General features: G+C 37.1%; 1 protein-coding gene across 2 annotated transcripts in view; it reads left to right on the top strand.

Annotated features, from left to right (window-relative positions):
• LOC106170853 (E3 SUMO-protein ligase RanBP2) overlaps window positions 1-13,147 on the top strand; it is a 36,816-nt gene that overhangs the window by 20,441 nt on the left and 3,228 nt on the right. Inside the window, exons 28-36 of one of the 2 annotated variants that reach the window (XM_086996462.1) lie at window positions 69-552; window positions 856-1,041; window positions 1,272-1,325; window positions 1,561-1,680; window positions 1,934-2,095; window positions 2,615-2,731; window positions 2,909-3,084; window positions 3,439-3,508; window positions 11,448-12,587. In XM_086996462.1, the coding sequence (XP_086852588.1) occupies window positions 69-552; window positions 856-1,041; window positions 1,272-1,325; window positions 1,561-1,680; window positions 1,934-2,095; window positions 2,615-2,731; window positions 2,909-3,084; window positions 3,439-3,508; window positions 11,448-12,587 (2,509 nt within the window). The remainder of the gene's footprint in view (window positions 1-68; window positions 553-855; window positions 1,042-1,271; window positions 1,326-1,560; window positions 1,681-1,933; window positions 2,096-2,614; window positions 2,732-2,908; window positions 3,085-3,438; window positions 3,509-11,447; window positions 12,588-13,147) is intronic. The other variant, XM_086996463.1, reaches the window with a different exon arrangement.

Consider the following 13,147-nt stretch of genomic DNA (forward strand, 5'->3'; position numbering starts at 1 on the left):
TCCTTTTGATGAAAAGATCCATATTATAATTAATTCAATAATTTGTTAACTCTGTATGGTATTTGCAGGTGCTCAAATTGTGCTGCAATCACTACATCACACCTGAATTGGACCTTAAACCCATGCCCAGCGCACATGGGAAAGCCTGGATATGGCACGCAATGGATTTCTCTGAAGATTCAGGGAAACATGAGAAGTTGGCCATAAAGTTCAGATCTAAAGAGATCGCTGATGAATTCAAGCAGGTCTTTGAAGATGCTAGGGACAAGAAAGACATTCCAGCCTTGCCAGAGTTCTCTGATGGAAATAAATCAGGAACAGGCACTCCTAATCGATCCCCGTCCAAATCACAGCAGAGTAGTAGTTTTGTTTTCAAAACGCCCGACCTGGCAACCAGTCCAGGCTTCTCACTGGGTGCCAAGTTTGGATCACCACAGGGAACGGGAAGTGGGTCTGTGTTTGGTGGAGGTGTGTCACAGGCAACGGGAAAGAGTCCACTGGCTGGCCTGAGTAGCCATAGTCCATTTGGAGGGAAAACGAGAGAGGAAGAAGGTAAGGAATTCTTTTATTAACTTCGATGGTGAAGTTCTCTGATAGAAAAGGACATGTTTAAGAACAGTCTGCCAAAAACCATCAAAGTGCAAGAAAAGGTGACGTATATTTACTCTGTGCCAAAAAAACTTCTTGGCATTCTGTCCCTTTTGGGCAGCATCATCCTAAAATCCACTGGCCCAATACAGAAATAGTGACTGTTTTTGCTAGCATTTGGCCTGGAAGCTGTGATTACTTCACATATTAGTTCCTCATTACATAAAATCGGAAGAAATTGATATCATTATAATGTCTGTTTCTCAGATGAAGAGGTAGAATTTCTTGGCGAGGAATTACCCAGTAAGGAGAAGATTGAAATGGCCAGGCGCTTCTTGTTACCTGACTGTTTCTACAACTATGAGAAGAAACCTCCGTGTCCTGGTTGTATAGGCTGTGAGGATTGGGAAGAAAAGAAGAAACTGATCCCCAAAAGTCCTGCAAAAGCACAAGGCAAGTAGAAACACAAATCTTTCCATGACTTTGCGACTTTTTAGCCATCCTTCTTTTTCTGAGCGAAAAAAGGGCTTAGAGAGTTGCTGGCCTTTGTATAAAGTGATAAAAAATGGTAATAATGATAATAATAATAATAAAAAAGAAGACCTATGGAGGAGGGGTTGGTTTTCTTTTTTTTATCCCACTCTGGCCTCTTCATATTGATATATGTTGTGATTGTTTTGCAGGTGAAGGCTCGCTGCCTCAGTCAGGGAAAGAGAAGGCTGTGGTAGCAGCAGCAGGTAAGTGCTTTGGTATTTTGAAGCATAACATCAATAGCAAAATTTGAAAACAGAAGTCTTTTTCTTTTTCATTAGTATTATAGAGTTGATGAAATTGATAAGCACATTGTCTAACTTTAAACCTTGCTTAACTCTTAGGAGTTATGATAGGTATACTTCTCAGAAAATATAGTTTTTATCTCTGTTTTTGTTCATTTTATCATATTTTTTTCAAACTCCGACATTTTCTCCTCAGATTCCACCAGTGAAGGTGCGGGTATGGGTATCTTTGGCCAGTCGGCCTCTGGTGGGTTTGATTTTGCTGCTTTAGCGGCCCAGGCAGGAAAGACCGGTGGAGCGTTTGGGAAAACCACAGGTAGTGGATTTTTTTATTTTAATTTTTTATTAATTTATTTTATTTATTTATTTTATTTATTTATTTATGCAATAGAAAGAAAAGGAAATTATAATAAGTGAAGTATAGATATACTACTAAGCACCGTTTGACATTTTTGTAAGGCTCAGTGTTTTCTCTTATTATAATAAGTTTTCATTTACTGGTTTATCTTATTTGAGACTGTATTTACATTTTGAGTGGTTGTTTACATTGTTGTCACTGAATGCTTCAGAGTCGTCCAAATCATTCACCTGGGGTGGCACAGCAACGCCATTGTTCCAGACTAAAAAAGCAGACAATGACGGAGAGGGCGATGATGATGATGTGGAAAAGGCGCCAGATGTCCACTTTGAACCTGTGGTAGAACTGCCTGACCTGGTGGATGTCAAGACTGGTAGGTATCACTTACTGAATTCCCTCCTCTTTTTGACGGAAGAACACTTCTCCTCTCTCACTCTCTCTCTCTCTCTCTCTCTCTCTCTCACACACACACACACATACACACACACACACCTTTGGGTGGATAAGACAACATTAGAAATAGTAGAAATCATCTAAATTTCATGTTTAAAATACAAGTCTTAATATGCAAAGACAGAGAAAGTACAATCAAAAATATATGTTAGAGCAGCAATACAATACATCTAAATCCAATACAAATGAGTTAGCTTCCACAGACCAAACAAATACAATCAGTGTTAGAAATTAAGGCTGGACCGTCTGCCCAGGGCTGACAACTTTCAGAACGGGCTGAGAAGTTATCCCACCCGGCAGACTTTCGAGCCAGCTACTTCTCAAGATGGCTGAACTTTCGGTCCAGCAACTAATTTTCCTAAGAGGCAAAAACTGAATACAATACTAAGTATTACGCTTTGTGAATATAATAACCAGATGAATTGTGTTATATTATCAGGGGAGGAGGATGAGGAGGTGGTGTTCTCTCACCGTGCCAAGCTGTACAGGTTTGACAGTAACCAGTGGAAGGAGAGAGGAGTGGGGGAGATGAAGCTACTCTGGCACAGGGAAACAGGTGGGTTAGGATTCAGTTTATTGTGCTGAACTAATGAAAAACAAGTGCCTCTTCATTAATAGATGATTAGATGTATGAGATGTGCAGCTACTCAGAGAAGTCAAAGGTTGATATAAAAACCTTGCATAACATTTTTAGTCCAATTTAGAGAGATCTTTCTTTTTCTCTCACATCCAGGCAAGGTGAGAGCCCTGCTGCGTAGAGAGCAGGTGCTCAAATTAGCATGCAATCATTACATAACTCAGGAAATGGAGCTGAAGCCCATGATGTCCTCAGAGACAGCCTGGTGCTGGCTGGCTGTGGATTTCGCTGGGAATGAAGCCAAACATGAGCAGTTTGCTGTGAAATTCAAGGTAAGATTCCCCCATTCCTCATGCCATGCATTACAGTGTGACACTGAATTTAAAATTCAAGTAGTGTTCTCCCAATCAGAGCTCATCTGGAGGCATGATATGAACTAATATTTGGAGTAAATTTTTCTGTTTTATGTCTTACAGTGCACCATAAACCTGAAAATTGTAGAAGGATGGAAGGTAGCTAAAGATAATCCAATGTGTTTTAGTAAACTGGTTTCTGAAAATGTTTTGGATCATTTTATTGTATTTCTCTCATAAGTGAAAGCTCAACCTTATTGGTTACAATTGAAATTAAATAATGATAATAAGTATTATTATTATTACTATTAGTATTAACTTCTTTCAATTTAGACTCAAGAAATAGCCAAACAGTTCAAGGCGAAGTTTGAAGAATGTCAGAGGCTGCTGAGTGAACCCAGAGGTAACTTAAGAAAACTATATTAACTCTGATATATAATTTCTTTTCTTTTTAATCATCTGCTGCATGATTAGAAATCTCCAAACCAACCTGCATGCTCTTTGATATTCTTGGCTTTAGCTTGGTCTCTTGCATTAACTTTACAGTTTGGCAATTTGATTATTTGCTATTTTAATTGATTTCTATTACTTCTGTGTCCACATTTTGTCCTTGGAAGGCACAGAGATGTGAAAATGGAATCAAAATTACAAAATTGGGGTTTATAAATTCAGATGAACTAGTTAGTTTCTAACATGAGTATTCTGCACGGTTTACTATTTTTTGTCCATGGAATATTTTGTGATTTAAAACATTCAATGATTTGAATCATTAGAAGTTTTAATCAGCATGGCATTTCTAGCTTAGAGTCACAGCATGAATTGTAATGGTGGAAGGTTTTGAAAATAGAATACATATGTCCACAGTAAGTGCTGTACTAAATGGCTGACATGAAAATTGTTTTGATAAGGAATAATATTACCAAATGCAAGGTTTGAAATAAAGCTTTTTTGGCTGATATTTGTTATATTTCTTGAGTTCAATTTTTTCTGACACTATCGCAATTAAGATACAGTGATTGTTCTAGACCGTAAAAAGATAAATCAGGCTTGTCGGTAGAAAGGATATAATCAGCAAATTCTCAAATGAGAGGTGGCTTGTTTACCCTAATATATTAATTGGAGATTTGAGAGTGGTGATCATAATGCATGCTGCACTTGCCATGGCTCAGTTAATGCACTGTGATTAGTTCTTACTATGATTATAACAGTAAGCTAGATTATATGAGATCCAACAGAATGAGTTAAAAGAATACCAGGAAATATTTTGCTTGAACAGTGATTATTTAATTAAAAATTGATAGCTGTTGTGATATGGAAAATGTATTCATCAGAGCTAATAAAGTTTTCAGCCACTAGCTAGCACCCTGCATTTCATTAAATATTAAATGAAAACTCAGGTCTATGACCAACTGTTTGCTGGTCAGGAAGAGTTACTTTCAATACTATGAAACTTGGGGTACAAGCTTGCAGTTTTTCCAAATGCAGTATTGACGAATAAAAAAAAAAAAAAAAAAAAAAAAAATGTTCCATTATGTGTTGGAAAAGCCCATTTAAAGAATTATCCAAGTATGCTGTACATTTGGGATAGTTTGTGGCAGTTTTGCAGCAGAAAAATGGGTCTCCTGCCATTTCTTCATGCCCCTCCATGCATTTTTGACTGCAAAGAACTTGGGCACTAGTTATAACAAATAAGGGCACATTTGTAAAATGCATGGGTCAGTTAAAATATATAGAGTCCAAAACCTTGTTTGATTCATAAGTGGGTGGAATAATTTCCTGCATTTCCTACAGCAACAGAGACGTGACAAGGTTAACAATGAGGTTGACATTTATCATGGCATTTGCCCATTGCCAAATACCTGCCAAATTTGTCATAGTCAGGTAAACCCCTGCTAAAACTTAGTATTAGTACTGTGTTGTCATATGTGGATAAGTCCATCAGATGTACTCAAACCTTGTTTTATATTTAAAAAAGTATGTATTTTAAGACTGTATGATATATTTTAGATATAATAATAACTTTTCAAGGAATTTTTTGCATTTGGGAAATTTTAAGTCGAGAGTGGAATAAAGCAATGATTCTGTATCGTGACTATATTATATATCCTTAGTTTAAGAGTAGGAGTAAGGGAAAAGGCATAATTTTCCTGTTAGCAGGGTTAGGATGTCAATGCTAGCAGTAGCATTACGACCTTGTGCCTGTCACAATTCCTAAATAAATCTAAATGACTGCTATTACAAATAACAGCAAATTTTAGCTTCCTGTAAATCTTAATTTGCTGTGAAATATGACTGGCAAACGACAAACACAATTTTTAAAATCTAAAATATCTAAATTAAAGTTTCTTCATAATTTCTTCCTTCTTGCACAGGTAGATATACTTGATAACAAGCCAGTCATATTTGACCCTTTGCGTGACGTGAAGCTACCTGCATGTACAGTGTTATTAACAGGTCGTTTTCAGCCATAAATTGTATGAAATGAAATCATTATGATAAATCTTACATGCATGCTCCGCTTACAGGTCCACCCTCCTTGTGCTTGAAGAGTAGGATTTTTTTTTCTGTCACAAAAAGCACTGCAAAGTGGTGTTTTTGGGTCAAACAGAGAGTCCCATAGAAAAGAAGCCTATTTCTGATAGATTTGGAAGGCATTTTAATTAGAACAGGGTTGCTTCTCATCTAAAGGGACCTTATCACTTGGAAAGCTGTATGCAGGTTGAAGGCAAACATTGGTGATTGAGTCACAAGATTAATGGACGTCTAGACACTGTTTGTTTTTTAGTTGTTGCACAGGTGATTTTAACCTTTGCTGCTGAGGACAGTTATAATTTATTCGTGACAAGGTTGCTAGGCCTTGGATGCTGACCAAGATGTTTGCCAGGGAAGTTTACTGAAGCACATTTTTTTTCAGTTACATGTCTCTCTAGTCAAAATCATAGTAACGACAGTGGATTGCAGCATATTTGCAGACACTTCCTGACTTCGTTCTGCTATATCTGACATAGTATCCTAAGATTTGAAACAGCCATCTTCTATTGTTTGATGGTGACGTGTGGATTTAAGTTATATCTTTAATGTAAATTATTGATATGATTTAATACTGTCAGACAATGGGAAACATATTGGGATATCTTTACCAGTATGTGGGTAAGTGAGTTCATAAATTGCTTGGAGACTGATCTTGTTAATAATCATGGTAGTTTGCTTTGTGCGCATTTGTTATCAGTTGTAGTATTGTGGACGTAAGACCCCCTCTGCATCGAGTGGTATACTTTAGTGATATGGTCTGTTGCACTGAAATGTCCGAATCTATATATTACACTACAGGTTTTATTTCTCGCTTTCACAAATTTGCTTTCTAAATTTTGGGTGGAAGTTTATGGATTGGCTGTGTCTAGTGCAGGTGATCCATTAAGTTGACATTTTTACTTTTGGTGATAGCCAGACCACCAACTTGTCAGTCACTCAAATTGTACCAGTTCAGACAGTGTAACTAAAGCATATCACTCAACATGAAAAGGACATTTGTTGAATACCTGTGACTTGCAATGTATGTATTTGCTATCAGAAGTGGAAGTGTGGATATAAGTAGGATAGCCTGACCCCTCCGTAGCTTGAAGAAAGGGGATTCCTCAGCCTCTTATCCCATTTTTTCCATTCTGATAATTAACAAGGTAGGCCTACTAAGTATAGCCAGCACTTTCAAAAGGAAAAGATAACAATGTTGTCACGCGTCCTACATGTTTGTTTTAAATGGCATAGAACATAGATCAAATTTTAATTTAGAGTGGACCTTTTCCCAGTCAAAATAGAGGTTTGTTCGAACCCCTTGAATACCATGTCTTTGGACCTTCAGGGGTCAGCTTCAGCAAAGTACTTTAGACTTCTAGACTTCAATTTAGAATAAATGACTATTAGTATGACTATTAGTCTAAAACAGAAGCTGTAATTTCTTTTCTTTCTTGCTAGAAAACAGGCACACTATTATATTTAATTGGACAACTTCATATTTATCTTGGGCTCAATTCCCATAGGCACCACTGGTCTACATAGATGGATCCAGCTCTGCAGGGACTCTCACTGAGTGCAGTCAGCCAGTCAAAGTAAACTAGAATTCAGATTACAGAGTTTGAACTATCTTTTGGTCGGAAGGTTCTTTGTTAAACAGGCCTCTGGTCTAAATCAATATGTTTCGCTTCTTGTTATCTGATTCAAACCAATCAAGTTGTGGTTTATAGCGTCAGGCTATTATCACAGTCCAGTTTAGTTGTTTTAGGTGGAAAAAAAGAGGGTCAACTAAAGTTGACCAAGATTTATTTATAGGCTTGTATATAAATTATTTAAAGTGAGGTATTAACTTTAAATTTATTGCTACGTACACCTATGTGAAGCATGGGTCGGTGTGAGCCTTATTTTAATAAGAGGAAAAAAGACATCTCCCCACAAAATATTTATCTGTTTTAACAGGACAGGGGCTCTCATAGCATGGGCCACCACAATGTTGTAACATACATATGCAGCAGCAGAGAAGGATAGATGTTTATCTAATGGGTTTTCCACTGTATGGACACACAGATGTAGGCGTAGCAGTTAAATAACAGCCTACACTGGGCGCGGAGGACTTGGGGATGATTTTATACATTGAGGGTATTGCTTACGGCTGAATAGAAGTTCAGGGAAGAAATAATGGCTCACTGTGCACAGATATGTGTGTCTATTTGTTGATTTATTGCACTGTGACACTACATTTGGACACAAATTGTGTACAGGCAAGTGTGAAGAGACAATGTGGCAAGCTCTCGGGGGTGATCGAGTTTATATAGAGCATACTTCCTGTGACATGATTTCAGTGAGGATTTAGAGGTCCTGCTGACAGGTAATAGTACTGTAGGCATCTGTTGACAGTCAGTGACCAATTTTTCCACTGCTTGGTTGCACAGGTTTAAGTATGACATTGCCATATAATGGGACATTAAGCTGACGTTTTTATGTAGAACAAACTGTCTGTGATTCTACATATATGAGGGCAAGGAGCATGCATGTTCATTCACTTTAAACAGGATGATGTTACAGTGACTGCAGTATGGTTTAATGATATGGTCTTGTCAACTGCTGCCTGGATACACAGCTATGTCAAGGTGTGGTAATAACACAAGAAGGAAAAGTTGACCTGGAGGCGTCTGTGGAGTGATACACTATAACACAGGTGTAAATATCACAGTTGACAAACTTCAAGCTAGGGCAATTTTTTTTTGGAGGTAACTGGAGCCTCCTTTATGTTCCACAGGGAGACACACATGCCCTTTATTTTGATGGGATAATATTGATGTAAGAAAAAGGGAAAGCACCTGCAAGGAAGTGATCACAAGGACGTGTAATGCACACATAGGACACGCCCACTGGGATATTTGTAGATGTTATTTTAAATCAATGTTTCCCTGATAAAGGATAATGGATTTTCTGGAATGGTCGTACTCCACTAGATGATATAATACTGCCTGTTTAGTAATAAGAAGGAAGGGGAACAACATGGTGACGGTGATCCATACAACGATGCACTTCTTGGGGCTGCTGAGGGACTCGTTTAATGCCTTCTGGTATTACCTAGGTGAGGTATCAGAAAAAGAAGTGTTTATTATGTAGAAACATGTTATAATCCCATTATTGTGGTGAAGTAGGTTTTTCATTGTTGTGTAGCGATGAGAGCTAGCTCATGTCAATAAGATGAGGTATTTCATTGTCAGTTGAATTTGTAGTGATCATGGTATATAAAAAGTCTGTATGTCACCAAGTCAGTTATAATCAAAGCCTTTGAGGCAGGGTTAAAAGATCATTTCTCACACTAAGTTGGAAACAAATCTAGTCTCTTTATAATCTATTTACTTTGTTATCAATTCCCATTTTTATATTTTAATTTTTGTTTGACGTCCAGGTTGTCAAAATCTTAGTTACACTAGGCAAAAAGTCCTTATACTTAAGCTTATACCTCTGTTTACTAGGTCTTTTATTACCTGATTTAATATGATATAGCATGAAGTGTAAAGATACAATATAAGGGTGGTGTCCTATAATAATACATTTGGTGCAGCAATGTAATGTAGGTCAGTTAACATGAATTATAAGAACATTGTAGCTAAAATGTAGGTCAGGTATGTATAATTAAGGATCTATTATATAATATGGTCAGGTATGTAGTGTTTAGGATATATGAATAATATATTCTAGTCAGAATGTTTGGCCAGGTTTAAAGCCTCCACGTTACAATATCCCTATGTACTATAGATTGTGATCTTGTGCCCTAGTTCAAAATTTATGTAGTGTTGTTATGAAAATGACAACTTAGTACAGATTGTCAGGTAAAATGTTAGTTAGGAAGCACTGGCAGGGGATCCATTTGAATTTCAAGGTCAGTTTTGACATTTGGAAAATAGGAATGGATCCCTGGTGTTAAATTTAATGTGTGACCCTCCATGGCTAGGCAGGAGACATCTTCCCAAGTGGGTTTGAATGTGTGTGAGAGACATAACATGAGATTGTGTGCACGTGGTTGCATGCCTGTATGTGTTTTTGCATGTGTACGGGCTGTGTCTGTGTTCAAATATTGTATGAGCCTTCTTAGTTCTTTTATTGCTTATATATTTGGGCATACTCTTAAAAAGTGATATGTGGTTTTATCTGAATGGTTAGTTTTTCTGGTTTTTTTTTTCTTCTTTTTTTCTTGTGAAAAAAACATTAAAACCTGAACAAAAAAATATTCCAATGGAGAGAAACAAAAATTCAATATTTTTCATATTTATTTTCCCTTCCCATGAAATAATAATAAAAAATAGAATCGTAAAGTTCAACACATTCCCATTTCCTATATGCATCCCTTTTGTGTGATTTACAGATAATTATGTGCCGTAAAAGAAAAGTGCCCACTTTTCATTATGTAGCAAAGCCATTAAACTTCATGGTTGTTCACCAGAAAAGGCAAATGTTAACTTTTTAAAGAATAAAAGGAAAATTTTATACTTGTGAGGCACTGTGATAGCCATTAGTGTGAGACATGGAGTCTGAAATATCATAAAACAAAATACTCACTCTCTCTTTATTTTATTTTTTAGCTTTAGTCACAAAGTGAATCAGTGGGAAAGGCAAGCATAGTATAATATCATCATACAAAAAATTCTATGGTAACAGAGAATGACAGCTTTTAGTTTTATTCATTAAAAAAAAAAATCAGTGCTTCTGTTTTAAGCTTCAAGCAACATACTCTGGATATCTTATATTTGAGTGAAAATTAAAAATTTGAAAAATTAAAAATAAGAAGTATGTTTTAAAATAAATATATAAGCATTTTTGACTGAAATTTAAATGTTTGCAAAAGTTAAGAATGAGAAATTTGATTTAAGAATATCAGTAATATACTAAGTAAAAGTTAAATGTTTGAAAAAAAAAAGTTAATTAAAAGTATGTTTTAAAAGTATCAAAAAAAAATAAGCACATTTTAAGTGCTGGGATGTGTATGTGGGCATGTATGTACGTTTGTTTTCTTGTCCATCTGTGCAGCTTCAAAGAAATACAGGTCTGTAAAAGATTCAAAAAGATGGACACAGCTTTAGATGTTTCCTGTTATGTAATGATATTAATGACCAGTCAAATAAGTTTACACTAACACCCATGGACTTTGTAGAAACAGACATCACTATTTCATTTTTCAGAAAAAGATCAGGATATTTTCCTTACTTGACTTCCTAGGAATAATTTCTGTTCCAAACCAATTTTAGAATTTCAGTAATGAATTTTATTTTATTTATTTTATTTTATTTGTTTGTTTTTTAAAGTGTCTTTTTATGGTTGTGATAAATGTAGGTCAAAAGCACATTAAGGAAACCATGTCAGAATGGACACGGGTCTTGTTAGGGGACATAATTAATGAGGTGTCCAATTCAACAAGGCGAAAAAGCACTGCCCAACACATTTAAAAAGGGTTTAGTTAGATTTAACAAGGGCAACAGTTGACCATGGTACTGGAAAGTAGGTATTGTGCATGAAGCTGTCTTTTTTCCTTTTTTTTTTTTTTTTTTTTTTAGCATGGAAAATTAGATTTTATTATTTTATTGTAGCATTACAGTGCTTGGATCTACTTTTGCTTGAAACTGCAAACCTAATTTTGTTTTTTCTCTAGGCCTTGGTTGGTTGAAAAAAGAATGAGAAGCATTGGCTTTTGTACTCTTGTAGTATACTTGGATGCAATTATTGTGGGGGAAAGATATACTTAAAATATGTCACGGTAGGTAGGGGGAAAATGTATATATAACAATAGGCATTTTTTAAAGTGTGTAATTCCTTTGTAGCTCCAACACAGGAGAGCTCCACTGGGAAACAAGACACGCCTGTCCCAGAGTCCCCAATAGTTGCCACCACAGCAACTCCCCTGGGAGACAAGGGAAACCCTTACTATACAAGAGAACTAGACACAGAAGCTAAAGAGGGAAGTATAGCACCTCGGGTGGCAAGGGAATGTGGCGGAGATCGTGGAAACTGGCTTTACACGCGCGAGTTGGATACAGAGGAAGAAGAGGGGGTGATAAAACCCCAAAATGCCTCAGAATGTGGCCCCAGGGAGGTAGAAGAGAATTTAGAGCCAGAAAAGGCCAGCATGACTGGGGGTGACTTAGGGAATTGGCGATATACAAAAGAGCTCAATGTATCCGCACAAGAAGAAGTGATCAAACCGTCTTCTGGGTGGGGGACAGGAGGGGGCGAAACTGACTTGATTGAGCCCAAGACAGCCTCAACCACAGGCGGTGCAGGTAACACACTTTACAGCCAAGAGCTAAATACATATGCACAAGAAGAAGTGATTAAACCCTCATCTGGGTGGGGGACAGGAGGGGGCGACACTGATTTGATAGAGCCCAAGACAGCCTCAACCACAGGTGGTGCAGGTAACACACTTTACAGCCAAGAACTAGATATCACTGAACTGGAAAGTAATATCATACCCACAAGAGGGGTATTAACAGGTGTTGGAGACAGAGGAGGGGTATTTTTAGGGGGCAGGGGTAGTCCCATGTACTCCCACACTTCTGGAGTCGTTGACGAGGTGATAACAGCCAAACTGGACTTCGCCACCGAGGAAGATGTGGACAGCGACTCTGCACCTGCGATCCAGGAAGACATCATCTCTTCAACCCAAGGTTCTGTCACTGGAGGGGGCCTTGGTAACACAAAATACACTATGGAGCTTAACGCAGCGGCAGCCGAGGGTGTCATCTCACCTGCAACGGCTTGGCAAACTGGTGGAGGTGACACCTATCCCAGGGTTCCAGTGGAGGAAGTAGTGGAACCGTCGTCAACCACTGGCACTGGGGGAGGAGATGGGAATGCGCTTTACTCTCGAGAGCTTGATGTGGAGGAGGCTATCACACCTGGTCATGCCTCAATCACAGGGGATAGGGGGAATCCTGAGTATTCTAGAGAGCTGGGAGAAGGTAAGGTGTTAAGGTGTTCTGCAAAATGGTGTATTGAAGGTTAGCAAGACAACTTATATGATTATGTAGTATAGATGTGATCTTATTAGTTTGCTTTTGTTATGCAGGCAATTGAGAATTTAAAAAAAGATAACTACTAAAAAGATAACTACAGTTGAAATAAAAATCCATGTTTGGTATCCTAAAGTTGTTTATTTTGCATATATGCTGAGTAAGTTAAAAATTTCTAGAGTAAGTAGAAATGTTTTTTGTTTTTTTTCTTAAAAAAGGGATATTTAAGATAATAAATGAACCAAAACAAAAAGCCAAACTGTAAAGTGAGGAAGCCTACATGAAAAAATACCACTCCCTTTTTCTTTGCAAAGTTTGGAATTTTCTAACCATGCATTGTAAAACCAGATATTGTGAAAAACATTTAGTAATTTTATTTTAATATTGTTGATTATTGTCAGTTATGTAGCTATTAAGGTTATTGTCTGAGAGAAGAAATTTAAGTAATTGATTTTAATATTGTTTGAGTAAACAACATGTTACTTCAATATTTCCTGCCATCCATAACA

The sequence above is a fragment of the Lingula anatina genome, chromosome 10 (genome assembly GCF_051362555.1).
Source record: "Lingula anatina isolate TDL-2025a chromosome 10, LinAna3.0, whole genome shotgun sequence".
NCBI classification, from domain to species: domain Eukaryota; kingdom Metazoa; phylum Brachiopoda; class Lingulata; order Lingulida; family Lingulidae; genus Lingula; species Lingula anatina.